The sequence below is a fragment of the Hippocampus zosterae genome, chromosome 6, assembly GCF_025434085.1.
Source record: "Hippocampus zosterae strain Florida chromosome 6, ASM2543408v3, whole genome shotgun sequence".
NCBI classification, from domain to species: Eukaryota; Metazoa; Chordata; class Actinopteri; order Syngnathiformes; family Syngnathidae; genus Hippocampus; species Hippocampus zosterae.
In genome coordinates this window covers 18,964,394-18,986,379 of record NC_067456.1, presented here as the reverse complement: position 1 = coordinate 18,986,379, position 21,986 = coordinate 18,964,394, and the positions used below count along the sequence as shown (strand labels likewise).

Genomic DNA, 21,986 nt, shown 5'->3' with positions numbered 1-21,986 from the left:
ATGATGATACAATTGTCAGGGAACACCACTGATGAGGAAACACTAGAGGCAGAGTAAAGCTCACATGAATAAAAGATGGCTAAAGAACAAAGAAAAATGAGAGTCAGATTTTTTTTTCTATTAACACAACAACTTTGTACATTATAGAAGGAGCAACCCATTCTAAAATACACCAGAGGAATTTACGGCCAATATAAAATGTGAATATTTCACGTTAAAAAATAAAAAACAAAACTACATGAAAGAGGAAGGATCAAAATATGAGAAGGACAGAATAAAACTGAAAGAGGTGAGTTGAAATATAACAAATATTGGATAGTAAGAGAAAAAGCAGACATACAGAGCGACCGACAGATAGACAGATAGATAGAAATATCAAACAAACTTGAATGAAGAGTCCAAATTTAAGAGGTGGCTATGGGGTTCTCTTCTTTGCTTTTCAGAATACAGCATTAATGTTCTGGCCAGCCCTTATGTCTTACGAACGCTGGTCTTTGGTTGTTGGCTCTATTATCAGAAAAATGATGTTTGGTTCTCAATTGAGAAATTATCAAAAGACCAGAATCATACGGTAAAGGAAGGTCTGTATTTAAGGCAGCCAGGACCATTCGGAACTATAAGAAGCCATAAAAGGATCCTAAAATCAATTCTGAAGCCAACAGCTCGCTGATGCAGAAACCTTCAGAGAAGCTCTCTTTCTGGTTTTACTCAGAACAAGAGCTGCTGAATGTTCAAGTAATTGTGTGGTCAATTATTTTTTGGGAGCTCAGAAAGCAGAGCATTTCAGTCATCTGGCTTGAATGTGATACAGTACACAGAAATTAAGTTCTGTGGATAGCCATGAGGTAAACATGACCGAATTCTGGCAACATTGAGACAAAACCTAGTATTTTAAATGTTTTCTACAAAATACTAATGCTCACTGTATATGCGACTTAATGCATGGATTTGAGTCAACTATGAGAGAGCGAGTAATTTGTGTCAGAACTAATCATTAAAACCTCTGCGATTGGCTGGCAACCGGTTCAGGGTGTCCCCCGCCTACTGCCCAAAGATAGCTGGGATAGGCTCCAGCATGCTGCGCTACCCTTATGAGGATGAAGCGGATCAGAAAATGGATGGCTGGATGGCCTGATCATTAAAACCTGTGGGAAACTACATCGAATGAAGGCATCCAATTCTACTGGGTCATCAGGAGACACGTAGCAACCTAAAGCTGTGGATGGTGTGCCTCGACATTCCCAAGTGGATTGCACATTAAAGTTCCAAAGAACCGTTCCATTGCTGCTTTAGGGAAATCTCTGCTTATCTATGCATTTCAGTCCAGGGGCACCAACACTGGGCTTGTTTTAGTGCCCATATTGAGTTGTTCATGACAAGTACACTTCAGTGCAGCGGGGACGGATGTGAAACACAGGGTGATTGAAAATATGATTCCTATAAACAGTATTTCATAGATATTCTACAAAAAAATATGTTTAAAATTGAATATTATAAAACCATGTTTTAGTGGCTGTTAATCATTTGATTTGATTGTCAACGATTAATGGTGCAAGGCAAAACTGAATATTTGTGAGGGGAAAAAGTGTTTCCTTCCAAATGGAAAACGTACTGGAAAACATTATTTTGCATATGATGGAAGCAAGAGGGGGGAAAAAATGCCTTGTTATGCAAGAGCTCTGAAATTATCTTCCATGAGAAAAAACAAACAACAACAACAAGAAACAAATTCATGACTGGTATTTTTAATCATCTAATGAAGGAACTCGATGTTAAATATCCAATACCATATCATGATTCCGGTCTAAAAAGGAAAATATGAAATTGAGTTCACAGTAGTGGTAGAAACACTATGTCATGTCATGTGAAGACAACTACTGCTAACGCATCTTGAATCTGAAACAAGCATGCTTCTGAATTCAATATGAAAGCCAAAGACTAGCAATTTATGAAGATGCTTTTGGTGTACAAATGATGCTCAAATGAGGGAGTCATACCCTGGGGGCACCATGACTTGTAAGGGCATGCTCACATAATACTCACAATGCAGCTGACATTGACCGGCTTTTATTGAGTACTCAAATTTGAATGAGTTATGATGCCACATCTTCTTCAGCGACTATCTTTCTCAATAAATTAACACATTAAAGTACTCCAGGGTGAACCTTGCCTTAAGTCATATCAGTGCTGCAACAAAATGACATTTTAACCTTTAAGATGGGCCAATAGTGACACGCGCCGAGGATGATGAAAGCCCACAGATAGAGCCATCTAGGTTTTAATAAGTTTTAACAAAATCAACACATTCTGTTGGATTTCTGCCATGGATATTCACCTCCTTTCCCTAGTTTATGCAGTTCAGGATTTTTTAACATGGCAAATACATTACACCAGTGGTCACCAACATGGTGCCCGCGGGCACCAGGTAGCCCGTGAAGACCACTTGAGTAGCCCGCCAGTGCCTGGACATTGTGATTTGCTAGTAGAAATTATGATTTAAAAATGCAAACATTGGCAGTACTGTGAGACATTTCGAAACACGATCAAAGTCTGACAATTTAAATCATCAAGTATTAAAAATAACACATCCTCATATTATTGAAGGTATTTTGGACAAATATGTTATTTCAGACGTGTATCAATTTGGTAGCCCTTCACACAATCGGTACACATGAAGTTGCTCTCACCCTCAAAAATGTTGGTGACACCTGCATTACACTAATGCTCAGTCACATCTCTCATCACTAAACATCTCTGAATTAATGAAAGATGTGCAAGGGGGGAATTATGAAACCCCTTAAATGTGATCTTATCATAATAATGATACAAATTGGCATGTTAAAAGACATTCATCGAGCATCTATATCATACCTGAGAGTGTCCTTATGTGAGTATGTAAATGAGATATTTTAATTCTTATTATAATCATCGGCAATGCCTGACAACTCAGAATTTGTTCTGACATACAACAATTCAATGCTGGTCACAGCACGGGGGTTTTGAGTGAGGCCCAAAAAGAAGTGGTTGTAAATTAAGTGCTCAAGCACAATCAGGTTAATTGAATGCAGTCAACCCTCCACTTGAATGCTGGGTATGAAACAAAAATGACCAGAGTATGCGGACAACGCCACTTAGAGCATTTCCAAGACTTGGTCTTCGGTCGTTTGCGCACATTCGTCTGAATATGACACGATAGCACATACAAACGCATCCTGCCACGGACAGACGCCCCATCCGCCGATAAAAACATGCGACCAGATTCTCCATGGCAACTTATTGAAACAGTAAGATCAAAAACTATGTACTGTAATAATAACGTGGTAGGTGATTGGTAGCTCTTTCCAAAAAGGTAGATCATTTAGGGAAATTGGCCCCAATTTTTCCCCGTTTCATATTAATGAATGAGGATACATCAAAAGCCTACAACAGCATCATCCCCTTCCCATATTTTAGTTCACAATTGGATTCACGACGCCCCCTTGTTATAGTGAGTTGGAAGGCAGAGACTACAACTTGGTGGTGCAAGCTCTGTTTAGGTCAGTAGGCACACGCATTTGCGCGGCAATTCAATGTGCTGGATTGCTTTTACCTCAATTTATCCAGTCCATCCTCCTTTAAGGACGCGATGAGAGCCTGCGAGATGATGAGCAGTAGTCCGGTAGTTTGAATGAGTAGATTTATGTGTGCAGTAAAGCTGCTGCGGACCTTCTCTGTCAACCTGACTAATCTCAAATATTGGTGCGTTCACTTGCCTTCCGTGTAATGCACTACTTATACAAAAAAAAAAAAACACGAAAATGTTCTCGCAAATTCAAGTTGCAATTTGTTTGCGTTGGTAAATAATTGCTAATGACGGTGGCGTCGCGTTGTCTAAAACTCGAAGCAGCCTCTATCATCCAAAACTGAGGATGCTGACACAGTGTCTCCGCCCATCGCCACTCGCACAGAATTGAAGAAAATGTTGGAGCGTAAACATACTATATTTTCAGGGAGAAATAATTCATTTGACTGTTGAGGATTATAATTGCTTTTTTTTCTCCATTATAAGAATTAATTCAGTACCATTGTAGGAAAAGGAACTAAAATCAAGACATTTTCAAGAGTTTCATCCTGTTTGCAGCCCTTCTTTGATTTAGATTTTTTTTTTTGTGATAGGTCTTTTATTCCTGGCCAATGACCCAATACCTGAGAATGCAGGTGTCAATCCAGGATACAAAAAAAGTCAGAAAGGCGGCATCGAGTATGAAAAGTGTGACTAACAAATCATGCGAGTGACACGCTGTGGCGTCCCCTGATGAGACAAGTCGAGAGTCGCAAGAAAACAAGAACAATAATTAGTGTATAAAAAAAGTTATAGTATTTTGCCGAAAAGTAAAAGCCAGATGGGTTCTACAGATAATGCATATTTTAGACACCTTTAAGGTAAACAATATAGCTGTCATCTTTTTGTTCATTTGTACGTTTATGTTTCTCAGTTTTGAGATAGATATAGCTATGTGTGTTATGGAGAGCTCCGATTAACGTGTCACATGCATCCTCAATACAGTATTGTGTTAAAGCAGTGGTTTTCAACGTTTTTTCAATGGCGTACCCATATTTCACACATTTTTTTCAGCCAAGTATCCTCCAATCAATCAATGCAAAGCCTTCTAGGATCTGAAAAAAGTGCTCTCCCAACATCCATCCATCCATTTACTGATCCGCTACTTCCTCCCAAGGGTAGTGGGGCATGCTGGAGCCTATCCCAGCTGTCTTCAAGCAGTAGACAGGGGGGGACCCTGAACCAAATGCCAGCCAATCGCAGAGCACACAGAGACGAACAACCATACGCGCTCACACGCACACCTTGGGACAATTTTGAGTGTTCAATCAGCCTTCCATGCATGGCATGTTTTTGGAATGTGGGAGGAACCCAGAGTATCTGGAGAAAACCCAAGCAGGCACGGGGGGAACATGCAAACCACACACAGGAAGGCTTAAACTGGGACCAAACCCAAATTCTTGGTGGCTGTGAGACAACTGCTATAATTAAGCTCTTTTTTGCCCTGCCTTGCTAACGCATAAAGATATTTTAAAATATCAAGTACCCCTGCGCATATAAGTACGGTACTCCATTTGAGAACCAAGGAATGTGATATCATCTGAAAGCATCATGCAAGACCTTCAGGATAATTTACACGTTTTCTGACTTTGTTTGGATAGTATATTAAACGTGATACGACCGTTCAATCGGCCATAATTTCTAAAAACAAAAAAAACTATTTCTCATCATATTCCAAACACCTTTGGAAAGCTGCAAAAAACATTTTATTTTGGTAATGACGGGAAGCGGAAATTCACTTTGACTTGGACGATTTCTGAGATTGGACTGGCCAATCAGCGTCACTGAGGACCTGAGCACGAGATGAAGGATGCGCTCGTTTTGAGTAACTAAGTAGCACGAGTCGGCGAAAAAAAGGTTAGTCAACTGGTAAGTTAATCATCTTGTTTTGCTTGGTAATGAGATCAAAAAGTTGTTAGTCTTGAAGGATATAACGGTAGAAGTTTTTCTGAACCTTGAGGGGGGAAAAGATGCGGTCGTTTCAGACTGAAATGGGAAGTGTGAGCGAGATTTGTGAATTTAAACGCAGGCTGAACCGCCACACTCGACCTCAAAGGGACGGTGTAGTGATTAAAACGAGGCCACTACTAGGAATGCTACCTTAACCTGCCATTGGCAATCGAGAAGCAACATTAGTAGTAGATGAACTTTCCACAGTCAGTCACCTGATTTTTACAGGTGAGTCGCGAATTTTGATACTTCTTTTGCACCCTTGGATGACTAAATAATGTGTAGGAATTGACCCTAGAATTTTTAACGTTAGCTGGTGCCGTTGTACGTTCAAAATAAAATAAAGCTGTAAAATATACGTGTTGCATAGTATGTATTGTATTTCTACTTTTTAACATTTTTACCTCTCTCAATCGCATACAAAATCGCAGCCACCCCTCGCCAGTGTGGTTCTGAGGCCGAAAAGTTTACTTGTTAGTCTTAGCACTGCACATAAGACGAATGCTGGCTTATCTTCATATCGAAAGTAATTTTTAAGCAAACCATTGTAATTACGTTTTAACCAGATCGACAGCCTGTTAACTAGGTAGGAAAACGTATTCATCGAGTTCAGTGTTTTTGTAAATTCTTGACTTTTGCTGTATTTGTTGTCTCTTAATTGCAATCGGTTTTGTAATTGTCCAACCACACCGTTAAAACAATAACACCTTTGGATGCTAGACTGTTATGTCTGCTATTGTAAATATATTGTTGCCAGTTACACAGCATGTGCAGTCTGTCTTCAAACATGAAGTTCATCAGTTGAAATGAACGTTCTCATTCTTGGGCTCTGCAATTTCACTTGAATAAGTCCACGTCATGTACTTAATTCTTTGAGAGCAATTACATTTGAGCATTTTCAAGTTCAACATCCTACAACTATATCTGCACAGACCAAAACTCTCAGTCCAACCACACCCGAAACAAATGTTTCTGTTTTTGCTCTTGTAGTTGTTGCTGTTATTATATTCTTTCATGCAGACATGACCAGCCATTGAAGGTGCAAGTGGACTGGGTAAAAGCCTGTCACCAAGCTCCCACCACATCCATGTGTATCATTTTTATCAAATTTGACCCCCGGCCTGCATCAAAAAATGCCTACAGGTAATTTTCCATTTTTATTTTATGTATGTATTATAGTCTCAAGGGAAATTCCATTTAAACTGCTGCATATTTTTGGGCACATTACGCAGATAACCACACCACCGGCATGCAAGGAGAGATGCCATTCAGCAAAATAGGGAAATGCTAAGGGTACTCTGACTTTCAAGTGATGCCCCAAAATCAGAAGAAATAAAGCTCCAATGCAGTAATTATATTAATACTTGTTTTTACGATTACCTCCTAAAACGGAAGCGCTAACATAGATTTGGGTGTAGCTCAATGCCTAATTAATATACTACACAAATCTTAAAACTATTGATGGGTGAATACCGATACCAGGTATCGGTGTTGAGCCGACACCCAGATATCGTTACTCGCGATGGCGGCCAATACTTGTGGCTGTTTTATTAACAGGAACTAAAGGGATGCATGACTGACAGATTCCCATTAAAATGCAATTTATGTTAGCTTATGTGCATTTGTAAGATTTATGTTGATGCTTTGTAGGAGTTGACCTGGATGACATTATTTTACACAAAACCTAAAGTCATGGTTTGCTTACAAACAAATAAATACATATAAATGGTGCAATGTATAATCAAACAAATCTGAGAGCTAAGTATGATACACGCATTCAACCACTAATAACAAATGGACGTCTCTGACAAGGATTAATATCCTTATAACTTTACATTAATTAAATGCATGATGTCATGAAAATCATTCTGGGAACCAAGTTGGTTTACTGTCATTATTGTAGATATGGACGCTCGATAAATATAACGTCCGAGGCTTCGCTGACATTAAAACTCATATGGGCAAAATATTGCCACTTTTCATGTTCATGGGTCGCACAAACACCAAAAAATGTAAAAAAAAAAAAAAAAAACAAGAACAAAAAATATTCCCTATTAATAGCACATGCTTTGTCCTTGACCAGAAAGTAAGCTTCATGAAATCTGGTTGAGAATGAAAAAGTTATGATTTAGTTCAATGCACATGCATTGACTTCAATGGGAATGTCACCGCCACCATTGTCGCAGAGCTGAGCTGGGGTGCTACTTATCACGACAGTTGCAGCACATGTGCTTTTGTAACAAAATAATAGCTTACCAATCACTGAAGTGATAGAACGTGGTTCACTAGCATGTACATTGGCATTACTATCTAGATATATTACACTAGTGATCAGTGCAAATGAAAGCCTTCAATAGCCGGAATGATGTTCACAAACGGCGGCGGTCGCTATCTGGGAATGTTCCGGATATTCAAATTTGGTTAGTTTGTTGTATTCTCAAGGATCAGTCTTGTATTTCTCCTTATTTACTTAATTTTTTCATGAGCACACATCAAAAAATAAATTCCGTGTGAGCTTTCCAATGTTCAAACAGACACCATAATTAAATTGCGACAGAACATCATGACAAACTTGTGTATCCCGGTTAAACGGTAGTGGTTAATAAAGGTATTTCTAAATGTTACTTGAGACACCGTTCAATTCCATTTATTTCTTTGCACTTCATTTTATTACTTGGAAATAAGTTGTCCAATCATTTTATTGTGTGTTCCGTGGAAAATATTATTTAATGATCACGTAGGAAAAAGATAATGAAGTTCAATTAATTTCATGAAATGTTAAGAAAAAATATTGGGATATCTTTATGTAATTTATAGTCTTTAAAATTATCTGTCATTGCTTTAATTAAAAAAAAATACTAAAAATATTTACCATATTCTGTTTTTAAAAGAAAAATTATGAAGAAGGCACATATCAGGATGGGGAAGCTTAAATGGCAACTGAAATATAACAGACACAACTATTATGACATCTACTTCATCTGTCAGTGTGAAATCGAAAATGCAATGTGACATGATTCTTGGGGGGCGTGGCAGCATGTTGTCCGTCATTCTATAAGAACTAAGCGTCTTTCTTGCGCTGATACCAATTGTGGACTGAGCGAGAACACAATCCAAAAATCCATTATCTGAATCGCTTTATTTTCTTAATGGTCGCGGGCGTGCTGTAGCCTACCTATCCCAACCATCTTCGGGCTGGAGGTTAGGTACACCCCAAACTGGTTACCAGCCAATCGCAGGTCACACAGAGACAAAAAAACCATTCTCATTAACAATCACACTTAAGGACAGTTTGGAGTGGTCAATTAACCTCCTGTGCATGTTTTTGGAATGGGGGGGGGGGGGGGGGTGGGAACTGGAGTACCCAGAGAAAACCCGCACAGGCACGGGGAGAACATGCAAGTTTTACACAGGAAGGCCAGTGCCTAGAATTGAATCCATGAACTCTCGTCACTGTGAGGCAGACGTGCTAACCTGTCAACCACCATGCCACCTTCATTAAAAAAAAAAAAAACACAGCTGTATACAAAAAAATATATGTATTATTTATAATACATATAAAACTATTTATAGTTACAAAAATTTTTTTGTTGTTGTTGAACATTAGAGGGGTGTTCACACCGCACACATTTGCAAGGGTGCTGCACCGACGTGTTTTGTTGCGATATTTCTTACACTGCAAATTTTGTGGTGCGTTCACACGTAAAAAGCTGCTAACTAAAGAGAAGCATGATTACTCCGGTGCAGCCCCACTTGCGTTCATGCGGCAGTTTCTGAGGCCGTGCAATACGAGCTGTCGTGTTGGTTCGCAAACACAAGTTGCGCACTTTGAAAGGTCAGAGAGACAAGTACCTGCGGTCAGGCAAGTCTTCACTCGCAAAATTGAAGTCAAGCCAGCCCTCATAGCCATATCTAGTATTGTGCATTACGGTAATCTGCCGCCAGTGAGAGGCGTTGGCCACCTTCAAAATAAAAGCACTCCAACTAATGCATGCACATCAGTGGTTTGGATTTAAAATAATGTGATAAAATAATTTCTTAGCGGCCATACAAGGATGAATTCACCCAGAGACAATGAAAACTCTCTCAAAATAGTACCAAGAAGCGTTCTGAAGTTGAATGGGAACTTTATATAAATGACTAAAATGTCACCTGATATTTAAAAAAAATCATTAAAAAATGAATCTTAGCTATCCCCCAACACATCAGGTCTATGGCAGACTGGCCCACCCCGCGTATCCAACTATACAACTGTCATTCAGGTCTGATGTTCCATTACAAAATAAAAGGCCTCTGAAATATGACATTTTGACCTCGCATGATTGAAAAAAACAAAACAATTTTAGTTATTCAGCAACCACACCAGGTCTATGACATACTAGGTCAAATCAGGAATCCAACCACAGTATTTTCATTCTGGTCTGATGTCCCATTTCAAAATAAAAAGCCTCTGAAATCTAACACGTTGGACCTTTTTGCCTAATTGAGAAAAAAAATCGTAGTTATCCCTCAACCGGACCATGTTTGGGGTGTTAGGACACCCCAAGTATCCAACCAGACAACTCTCATTCAGATCTGATGTTCCATTTCAAAATAAAAAGGCCTTTGAAATCTGACATGTTGACCTTTTCCCCCCTATTTTGAAAACCATCTTAAAAAATGAATTTTAGTTATCCCTCAACCAGACCAGGTCTAGGGGACACTAGGCCACCCAGGTATCCGACCACACTTTTGGCATTCAGATCTGATGTTTCATTTAAAAATCTAAAGCGTATAAAATAAAGATTCAATTTTAAATGTTTTTTTTTAATATCGGGTGACATTTTAGTCATTGATGTCGAGTTACCATTGACTTTATTTTCTACGTCAACTTTAGAACGCTTCTTGGCGCGATTGTGAGAGAGTTTTCATTCTCCCTGGGTGAATTCATCATTGCCTGACAGCCAAGAAAGTAAATACTTTGTATCAATCTCCCAATGTACTTTATTGTCACAATTACAAGTACAACAGTGCAAAAGGATGATTAAAGTGAGATCATTCAAATAAATATCGCAACGATCTAAAAATAAATAAATACCGGTAAGCTAAATATACTGTAAAGTAAAACTTTAGTGTTTAAGAATTTTACATTTTTATGGTGCATAGGGAGGGGAACAAATGTATTGTAGAACTAGAAACCATAACGAAACAACAGGTTAAAGCTTCTTTCAAATATAAAGTGCAGAAAATGAAAGTAAACTGAGTAAACAGTTGGAAATTAAAAAATTAAAACAAAATGCATGTAATAGTCCAGCAATACTTAGTGGTGGCCATTTCTGTAGTGAGCTTTTCAGATGTTTATTGTCCTTGCTTTTTGAGATGCAAAGTCATTACTGCCATCATTGTCTATAATGGGGTTTTCATCCAAATGTTTTTTAAAAAATTAAGAGAATCTAGTGAAAATGCACAATACGAACATGTGACATCCTCGTTTCCATTTATTGTTCTTGCAAATATGGAAAGGGGAGGAGACCGCATCACGAGATGTCACATGAGAGTGTCTCTCTGCCACAGGACACGTGGTTTACTGTCAAGTTAATTACGGTATTTGTGTGTGTGTGCGTGCGTTTGTGTGCTCGTGCGTGTGCGCTATTTTAACAACCAATATCCTGACATGACAAGTAATCAGGTGAAAAATGTTCGACAATCCGTATCTGTTACCTAATATACTACCTTTCTTTAGTACTGATGTAAGTAGAGAGTAAGTGTGACCTTTCAGTGAGCAATGCAGACATGTGCACTAGTGCACAATAAGCCATCTGTACGAGTTAGGGTGTGATGTGGAGCCGGGCTTTATTTAAATCCCCCAAACGCTGAGAGCCTATGTCCTACCTGGAAAAAGTCCATCTCTGTCCTTGTCTCTGGTATTCTGACCCTGCCTAAGGAGATCAGATCAGATGTGTTTGTGCACTGACTCAGACATCAACCCGAGGAAAGGTGAAACATAGTGTGTCCTCATTCAGTTACAACAGTGCTATATATAGAGTACTAGTTACAACAGCATTGATGTGCAATTCTTAAACATGGCTGCATTGTAAAATGTGTTAAAAAAAGAAATATTAAAGGTTTATTAAGAGTTTCCCTGATTATCCTGCAGAACTCCACAAAGAAAAAAATATATATATATTGATCATTACTGGGCGGAATACCAGTCTGTGGGACTGTGTGGGACTGATTTTCACACCGGTGATAATTAATAAGCAAATGTACATTTTAGCAAATAAAAACTAAATGGTGATCCACCTATAACGTTATTCAAAATGAGAAATGGTGCAATTCATACTCACAGCACAGGATGATCAAAATGACGTTTCATTTCTACTTTGTTTGTCGAATAAGAGGAAAAAGCCCTCACTTTCCCCCGATACAACTCGCAGTCTCAGTCATCTCTGACCAAACATGATTTTACCCAACGGGTCTGATAACATTTGATATTTTGTGTGGCATCATTAGAATAGCAGAGGCTCACATAGTGCCGCGCCACCGCGTTATATCAAGTCAAGTCCAACTTTATTGTCAATGTATCAATATTGTCAATGAGTATATGAATAGCCTTTGTTGTGCAGAGGTTGACATCTATTAGATCAGTTGGGGCTGATCTCAGTCTTCTCGGCAAGATCCATGTTCTCATTGCTCAAGTTTAATGACCCCCCGCCCCCCACCCATCCAGCTGCCAGGATTTCATGAGAATAACAGACATTAAACATTTTTTTATATATACACAGTATCAAGTCACAAATAGCACACGCAGTTTTCTTTAGCTTGCTAGCTCGCGCCTTCCAATGCTGCTTCTATCTATTTCTCGCTCTATCTCTCCCAAAATTGATTGTTCTTGTAGAGGGAGAATGTAAAGTATATTTCGGTTATTGAACATCGTTAAAGGCGGCCCGGTGGTCGACTGGTTAGCGTGTTGGCCTCGCTGTGCAGAGGTACAGGGTGCGATTCCGCCTTCGGCCTTGTTATGTGGGGTTTGCATGTTCTGCATGGGTTTTCTCTGGGTTTCCTCCCACATACCAAAAAACGTGTGTGGCAAGTTAATGGAACTCTCTAAATTGTCCCTATGTGTGAGTGTGAGCACGGATTGTTGTTCGTCTATGTCTGCCCTGCGATTGGCTGGCAACCAGTTGAGGGTGTACCCTGCCTACTGCCCAAAGACGGCTGGGATAGGCTCCATCACGCCTCGTGATCCTTGTGAGGATAGGCCGAACAGAAAATGGATGCTAGTCATTAAATGTGTGCACTGTTCGTCATAATGAACACTGTTGACCCATCAATTGGTCCATTCGGTTCTGATGGATTATATGTAGGCCCTACTGTATTATTGTGTGTAAATCACAGATTATTAGTTTGTGCAGCTTTTTATTGAAAGTTCTTTTTCATTTTAGTTTTCAGTCAGTTATCTAAGCTAAACACCTCATTTAATGTACGGGTGATCCTCCTATACCAAACCGTTAAAATTAGATTGGATATCTTGTGGGGTCAGTGATGATGCACTTGTAAGTCTACTCAAGAAATGTATACAAATAACCTCCTGAATCAGCAAAGACACTAACAGGATGACCGCTCTTTCACAAGGCTAATTTTGGCTGCAAACCGAGATGAGCTCTACAACAGACCATCGAAGACTGCAGACTTTTGGGGGACCAATAGTGACATTCTCAGCGGTAAGTCATACTAAATTTGAGCCAACAAACTCATAGGTGTAGCCCAATCACTTGTATACTACTGGGCCACACGCATGGGACAGCAGGGATTCTATGGATTCATAAAATCACTGCAGCCACAGGGACAGGTCACAATATATAATTTTTGTATATGCGTGCGTGTGTGCGTGTGTGTGTGTGTGTGTGTGTGTGTGTGTGTGTGTGTGTGTGTGTGTGTGTGTGTGTGTGTGTGTGTGTGTGTGTGTGTGTGTGTGTTTTCTGAAATTTGCCTGTTGCCAATTTCAGATTTCTATACTCTCAGGGTAGGGGACCTGGGAGGTCTTCAAGGGTGAAGTCCATACCTGTCAACCTCAGCTAATAACTGCCCATATAAATGATTACGATTCCCCTTACAAAGCAACGAAAACCTGTACAACGGCTTGCCGTGCATGTGCACATCATGCTTTACCAATCCGACCTTATGCAGCGATGAAAAAAAATTATACAATTGAGGATTACTTTTGCTGGTTTGCCATGACAATAGTAGCGATCGACGACGGTATTGTCGTTGGCGACCAGCAGGTTTCAACCTGGCCTTGACTGCAACTTTATTAAAAACAAAATAGCTTTAAATCATGAAGGAATAGTCTCTCTTGCACCCCAGAATCTAATTTTCCTCTCTGGCACTCGATGTACTCTTCTGCAGTAAACTATATTTAATTGACTAATGTTCAATACACATAATGGCCTATAGCAGGAGAAATAAATCATCCTTTTCTTCTAGAGGAAATTCAGAGATGGCATCCTTGTCCCCTTTGTAATAGACGGGTCAGGACTTCAGCCGTGGGCCCTTAATTGATGTCTGCTTTAATGCAATGTGACGGCAATAAATGGCACTGCCTTATCTGTGGGACTGGGGGGAGGTCCTGAAGGAGATGTACTGTAGCATGACGAGACCAGAAGTAAGCTACGGCTCCCAAGGGGGGATTGGGCTTGCTTTCTGTCCACCTTGGGAGAAGTAAAATCATTTGGCTCGACTGGTCACTATCAGCGTAAGTGGGCTGACTTTATTGATCACCAGCAAATGCAGGAGACTTAAATGACCTTTCCTTTGTCCTGACATGTGAAGTCAGGCAAAGTGCCATGGCAAAAGCACATTATTGATTGAAATACATTTTTCATGATTGCAGAATTAATATTGTGTGTCACTTGTCAAGCGGATAGTCCATGTTAATTCTATGTTCTGGGACGCGCAAAACGGTTGTGCCTGAGGGATCCAAGATAATGTGCATTCAATGTGGGGGGGGGGGGGGGGGGGGTCTGGCCTGCAAGCAATGATTTCCCCATGTTCTCTGAGCCTGTTGATGATATGAGCCGTAGATGATGAAATTCCTTGCAATTGTACGTTGAGGAACGTTGTCGTGAAACCGTTTGACTATTTTTTCACACTGTTGTTCACAAAAAGTTGACTGAGGAATTCAGGGAAGCTCATTTTATACCGATGGAGGGCAACAAGCCAATACTTCAGATGCTGCTTTGAGTGCTACAATTATGCTCACCCCTCTCTATAGTCTAACGTTGCGGTGTACTTTCACTTTTAATCATTTGGAATGACATTCAGCTCAGACTTAATTATTGTGTTTTCCTGTTTCATTTTGCATGTCAATGCAAATCAGCTGTGTGTTGATGACTGGAAACTAAATCAAATCATTGTGGAACATATGAACATGTATGTGCAAAGTAAGCTGACGATGACACTACAAAGCTTTGGTATATTTAAAGACAAAAATGTTGCATTTTAAGATAAAGATTCTCACATTAATATCCCACAAATTAGGTCTAGATCTGGAAATTGGTAAAGAAGGAGGATCATGGCTGGGGATCACCAAGAACGGGAAGCTGGCCGCAATCACAAACTACCTGGAAGGACGGCCCAACCCAGATGCGCAAGGAAGAGGTGATGTTATTTTGGTTAGGGTGTTTTTCTTTTTTTTTTTTTTTTTAATTTCTCCCCCTTTTGTTCAGTGAACATGAATAATTTTCAGAGTACAGTACTGTAATGCACTAAGTTGGTCATTACCATTCCACAGGTTTCCTTGTTTCCAACTACCTTGTCGACAAGGACTTGGACAGCTATGCCTACCTGAAGAAGGTGTCAGCAGAAAGTCATCTGTATAATGGCTTCAATCTTCTCACAGCAGAGTTCAAGTAAGTACCTGCTGATATTTGAACGCTGGATTAATTGAACTTTTGCTAAACCGCAGGTTTTAAATAGATTTCCGCTTTTGAAAGCTAACTCCATATTTGATGTGCTTAGGGCACTCACACAAGTATTACTTTTTCCAGAGAGGGTAAAAAGATATGTTTTTTTTCTCTTCTTGGGAGCTGTTAAAGTCAGTGCACGCATGACAATCAGCACTTTGGACAGCTACACTTGCAGATAACAGGATGAAGTCTTATGCATGAGCAAGCAACTTCGCCTATCTGCAAATAACATGGTCAGCATTCACAATGGTACAAACGGTTAGCTTTAAGATACATTTTAGCACTGTTAAATGTCAAATCCCCATTACACAAACAATAGATGAGATACATGAATATCATAAACGCAAAAGGTAACAGGAAAGAAATCTGTAACAGTATATACAGTATATATATAAACATAATTGGTAAACGATGGTTGCCTCTGAGTTGAACTTTTTTTTTGTAATCAATGTTGTATGAAGCGGCAGGAGAGGACCAACAGATATGAACTGTCTTGCTAATTATAATCCTCAATTAAATAAGTACTGTATTAGGAATGACAGCACTTTGAAGTTACAAATTGCACTTACTGTACTTGCACTTAGACACCAAGCACCAAGTATGAAGTCCATCTGAATCAAATAAGCTGACCGTGGCCGCAAATGATATCTGGTGTGATTCAAGTCATTTCAAATAAAATGTGAATTCAACATGGACCAAAGACAAAATTAGAGTGCTCACAGAATCAAAATGTATTCAAACAAATGCATTAACCATGTTGGAGAAAAAAAAAGTATTTGCATTATCGATACATGCTCGCGGATTTGCACTATTGGTCTGGTAAAAATTCTATCTGGAGCAGAGGAAAGTACACTGCACATAGCGATTTAGAAACTGCTTTGCCGCTTCGATCTTGAGGACTCTTCATTAGAGGTCTCCCGGCCAGTATGCCGATTACTTTGCTCAAAGAGATCAGTGAAAGCCTGTTTTCTGCTCTTCCCTCCTCATTCCCTGTGCCTCTCCTCTGTGGCTTTGACGTTCTGCTGTTCACTTGTCAAAATGTAGAAATGACCCTCTGCTTCTTCTTACTAGTTTCATCAGCAGAAATGGGTTATGTTTTCCTTTAACGGCCAGCTATGATAAATGCGTTTGAATTGTCTGACCACACTCGCAATGTGGTTCATGTGTTCTGACATGAAATTCTCAGCTGTTGCTGCATATCCAATTTGCACAGGAGGTAGCAGCTCTTGTTAAGACAGAGATTTCCAAGTGCCATGATTCAACCTAACCATTTGTGGGAAAAGAAAGTGTGCCTGGTTATCTTTTTAAATGAGATTAAAGGAGATGCAGAAGACAACAACTATCCCGTTTGGAGTTTTTTATTATTTTTTTACTTCAGCAATTACATTTTTTAGAATAGATTGAGTTACTTTTAGGATGGATGTTATCAATTACAGTATACATTTCGATAATTTCACATTATCATGGTCACTTGATTGTTTTACTTCAACATGATGGAATTGTAGACACAGATGTAAATGGTGCCATATATTATGCCCTGTGGTTCTTTTTGTCTTTTATCTTGGGATTTAAAATTAATCCATCCATCCATTTTCCGAACCGCTTAAACCTCACTACGGTCATGGGGGGTGCTGGAGCCTATCCGTCTTCGGGCAGTAGGCGGGGGACACCCTGAACCGGTTGCCAGCCAATTGCAGGGCACACAGAGACGAACAACCATGCACAATCACACTCACACCTAGGGAGTATTTCGTGTGTTCAATCAGCCTGCCATGGATGTTTTTGGAACGTGGAAGAAAACCGGAATACCCGGAGAAAACCCACGCAGGCCCGGGGAGAACACACAAACTCCACACAGGGAGGCCGGCGCTTATTACCTATATTTTCACCCAGACATGGGCACATATTCAGATTTTTGTCTTCCTAGTTTAATTTTGAGGTAGTGCTGCGTCACATTTCACATTGGCTTATACCAACAGTTGATCTGTCACTATATTAAAAAACTTTTTGATCAAATGATTTGGATGTCTGTTATTCCTTCTCTTCTGCTAATCACTGACACAGTTGCTCCCATTCATCAAGAATAAATGTTTTCTCTTTCACTACTCTGACACGTTTGCGTACCGAGACAGTGGACTCCCGCATGCTTGTGGTTCTGCACCCGCACATTCACCGAATGTATTTTTTCTATATATTTTTTAATGGTTTTATCCCCCCCCCTCTTTTTTTTGGGGGGGGTGTAAATTTTGAGGTTTGTCATCATTTTTCGAACATTTTTTGCATATTTTTTTCCTGCACTGCAAATTATATGCAAATTTTCACGATTCGCTGTGTCTGGTCCCGATCTCTCGCAAAAAGTGATGTTTCAGTGTACTAAATAAATGCTTTAGGGAACCTAACTATGTCTGCAGCCGTAATTTGCGCTTTGAGTTCGACTAACATTTATACTGGGCCGTGACCTTGACTCTTAACATCTTCATGTTTTAATTTCACCTGAATTTCAGTCATTAATACATTTACCGATATAAAGCACCCTACTGATCCTGCCATTCAAGAAAATACATAATTCTCCAATTAGACAACTCCTTTAGCATAATCTTTCCATATTTATTGTCGTGGGAAAATATAAGGGACCCTTCTCTGTTTGTCACAGCACACAGGTGTATATTAGCAATGCTATCATTAAGATATATGATTTCTATTTTTTCATTTTATGTTCTCCGATGTAGAACCAAACAAGATCATGTCTGTTACTATGGAAACAGAGGAAGTACTGAGCCCATCCGTCTAAAACCAGGTCTGTTTTGTGTCTGCTCCTGCAGACTGTGTTTTGACTTTTACCTTCCTCCTTGCCTGCACAGTATTGTAATGTAATTAGTGCACCCCACCTCCCTCCTCTACCTATTTTGCATACTTTACACAGGAATCTACAGCTTGAGTAACTCACTTCTGGACACTCCATGGAAAAAACTGCTGCAAGGCAAGCGGCACTTCACCAGCATTGTCAACAACCAGTCACTGTCATGCGATGGACTTGTGCAAGAGCTGCTGGGTGTACTTAATAATGAAGATCTGTACGTGCAAACCAGACATTCACAAATTCCAACACACTGCATCTGAACATTTGAACAGTTGTTCAAACTGTATTTAAATGTAGTGCTTTAAGTAGTTGTATCTAAATGTATGTGCATATGGGATCATTTACAACTCAGACAAACTGTCAGCTAGGTGAGAGTTTTTCTCTTCACCAAAAAGGACCATTGTCTGGAAAAAAAGAAGCCTTAAACCCAATTTAACCGATAAGTAGACAAGATGAACATTATAGCACTGGGATCATAAACATTTCCCTCACAACACATTTACATTGAATTTGGTCTGTAGTGGTCTAGCCAGGAGCCGACTCGTGTTATTTGCACTTATTCAAAATGTTCAGTTCAAAGTTGGTCTCAAATAAACGTCGTTCTGAGATACCCTGCATATTTATTTAGAGTGGACTTTATATTGTGAGCGTTAGTCCAAGGCACATTTACACAATAATAACGGTCTTCAATCTGAAGCCTTGGATCACTTTGTAATAAACTGTACTAAACACAGATTAGCAATAAATCATCATGGCTCATTTACAAGAGTCATTCATGTGAGGACATAGTGCAAAAGCTTTCAAGATGCAACCTATTTTTTTCCCCAACAAACAAACAGTCAACTTTTTCCATTGTGTCCACTTCCAGTAATTTGTGCATCTAAAATACGATAATTATATAACATAATACAAACATTTTCATGTGTAGCTGAAATAAATCTTATTTTATAAAATACTTTTGTTGTCTTGGTTTCCTTGGACAAGACAATGGAGTTTGACTATAATCATTCTGTGGCATGTATCACACTCAGCTCATCTCATGGCCCGAGTGACATATACGTCCCTCATGTCGAGTCTTTTCACAATAATGTAGTCAATAAAGAGCCAATGCTTTGACCGTGGGTGCATCCAGGTTGTCTTGTACTTGTTTCTTTTTAATTGTAAGATGATATTAGTTATGCAGAGTTGTTGTTCAGCACAAAAATCCAGTAGCCTCAAGCCTTTAGCATTTAGACACCCAACTACATCCCTCCCAAACATCGTGGTTGTTCCCAACTCAAGCATTGAAATCCCTCAAGAGGAGTATTTAGTCATTCTTGTGGATTTTGAGGAGGATATCATCCAACGGTTGGGAGTCTATTCCGAAGAAATATGTGAGTCACACCTTAAGAACTATATCTGCATTGTGTGTCTGTTGAACAGGAATTCGCCCGATCCTGCTCAGGAGAGCCAAGGTGAGGGTTACAGCAAGTCCATGATCCAGGCCCTGTCAGCCGTGTGTGTTCGCACTCCACATTATGGCACCAGGTTGGTTACTCACCCCAAATATCAAGCATCTCCCTTGCAAAGGCTCAGGTGCAAGCACATTTTCTGTCACAAATCATCACCACATTAAATTAAGCAAATTAATTGAATAACGTGCCCTGTCCTGTTTATGTGTATGTATTCATACTGTATTGTATTTCATATTGTTTGTTCTTTCAGGACCAATACAATTATCCTGATCGATGCAGAGGGGAACGTGACCTTCACAGAGCGCACCATGCTCAATTGTGATATAAACAACTGGTGCACGAATTCTTTCCAATTCAAGCTGCAGACATGAAGATGTAATGAAAGAAACTCACTTTGTGCCTAATAGATTCTACTTCTTGCATTATCATCACCAAATCATCATTTTGTATTAAAGCTTCCTGTCACCATAGTAACTAATAGTAGCGTTGTGGGACTCAACCCAGCAGCAGCTACTACCACAATTATTCAGTTATTATTTTTGACAAAGGTGTAAATTATATCTGAAGATTATTTAAAAGCCTTTTGTTTAATTAAAATTATTTTAAACATTGGAAATGTGTTGCAGTGTCAACTGCTGCCAGCAGCAATCAGTTAATCAGTCATATAACATTTCAAAGACATAACTCAATTTACCGGTAAATCCAATTTCAATGTCCTTTGAGTTATCTGTGATTTACACAGCTGTTGAGAGATAAAGGAAAGCAGTTTATCATGTTTTTGTCTTCTTTGCAACTCTTAAAAGCTATTGAGCCCATTACATAAAATTCAGTCACAGGTCTACTTTGGGGCCGATTGAGAGAGAGACGGACAGAGAGAGAGAAATATTGGATAACGCAAATATGATTCCTTACTCGAGAATACTTACATGTATGTATGCGTGTTTGTGTGTGTTATGTATGTATATGCATGTGTGTATATATATATATATATATATATAAAATGTATACATGTGTGTGTGTATATATAATATATATATATGTATGTGTGTGTGCATATGTATGTGTATATATAATACTCTGGATAGCTTTATTGCAGATAGAGCTCAAACTTTGTGAGTTTAACTTTTATGCATCAATTTCTACAAGGATTTTGAAAATGTTATGGGACAGAAATGTGTGTGTGGGGGGGGGGCAATTTTCCGTCAAATTAAGAAAATGCTATGTCAAATTTCTGATCTGCAGTGCAGGCCCACGCGATTATGGCTTCCGTTTTTGTGTACTACCATCTAGTGTACATTTTTATGACTACCCAATAAATACGAATCCTATACATTACTTAAATACGTTTAATGAATGCAGTCAAAGATCTAAAAAAACTGTCCTTCCAATGAAGTGCCCAAAGCTATTAATAATGGTATAACTTTTTTTCATTCATTCATTCATCTTCCGAGCCGCCTGATCCTCACTAGGGTCGCGGGGGGTGCTGGAGCCTATCCCAGCTGTCTCCGGGCAGTAGGCGGGGGACACCCTGATTCGGTTGCCAGCCAATCGCAGGGCACACAGAGACGAACAACCATTCGCACTCACACTCACACCTAGGGACAATTTAGAGTGTTCAATCAGCCTGCCATGCATATTTTTGGAACGTGGGAGGAAACCGGAGCACCCGGAGAAAACCCACGCAGGCCCGGGGAGAACATGCAAACTCCACACAGGGAGGCCGGAGCTGGAATCGAACCCGGTACCTCTGCACTGTGAAGCCGACGTGCTAACCACTGGATACCGGGCCGACTGGTATAACTTCAATAATGGAATTATCATTCCCCTCACAACACATTTACATTGAATTTGGTCTGTAGTGGTCAAGCCAGGAGCCGACTCGTGTTATTTGCACTTATTCAAAACGTTCAGTTCAAAGTTGGTCTCAAATAAACGTCGTCCTGAGATACCCTGCATATTTATTTAGAGTGGACTTTATATTGTGAGCGTGAGTCCAAGGCACATTTATACAATAATGACGGTCTTCAATCTGAATCTTGATGCCTCACCTGCTAAGCTTTTGTATGCCCCCCGTGCTGACCAAAAATATTTTTAGCATTTCGTTTGAATAATGGAAAATGTGTGCCATTCTTACTTTACGATAGTAATGTATACGATTACTTGTTGATATGAAG

General features: G+C 39.5%; 2 protein-coding genes across 13 annotated transcripts in view; one reads left to right on the top strand and one right to left on the bottom strand.

The window, feature by feature from the left end:
• The window catches only part of arvcfb (ARVCF delta catenin family member b), a 220,626-nt gene extending 216,711 nt beyond the window's left edge, over window positions 1-3,915 (bottom strand). For 6 of the 9 annotated variants that reach the window (XM_052066958.1, XM_052066963.1, XM_052066957.1 and 3 more), the window contains exon 1: window positions 3,590-3,914. The gene's annotated coding sequence lies outside the window, so the exon portion shown is untranslated. Of the gene's footprint in view, window positions 1-3,589 lie in introns of all 9 variants that reach the window. The other 3 variants (XM_052066966.1, XM_052066965.1, XM_052066960.1) reach the window with 2 other exon arrangements.
• Window positions 3,916-5,391: 1,476 nt separating this feature from the next.
• Window positions 5,392-20,587, top strand: tango2 (transport and golgi organization 2 homolog (Drosophila)). 4 transcript variants are annotated; one of them, XM_052067049.1, is made up of 9 exons: window positions 5,392-5,779; window positions 6,572-6,694; window positions 13,166-13,254; window positions 15,071-15,190; window positions 15,324-15,441; window positions 18,228-18,295; window positions 18,422-18,478; window positions 19,781-19,885; window positions 20,063-20,587. In XM_052067049.1, exons 2-8 carry the CDS (start codon window positions 6,639-6,641, stop codon window positions 19,834-19,836), a joined length of 564 nt encoding a protein of 187 aa, XP_051923009.1. In that variant the 5' UTR covers window positions 5,392-5,779; window positions 6,572-6,638; the 3' UTR covers window positions 19,837-19,885; window positions 20,063-20,587. The 4 variants fall into 4 exon arrangements, with proteins under 4 accessions (XP_051923009.1, XP_051923008.1, XP_051923005.1 ...); XM_052067045.1 differs by having other exon boundaries at window positions 5,394-5,779; window positions 18,422-18,572; XM_052067047.1 differs by lacking the exon at window positions 5,392-5,779 and adding an exon at window positions 6,018-6,137 and having other exon boundaries at window positions 18,422-18,572.
• Window positions 20,588-21,986: the final 1,399 nt, after the last annotated feature.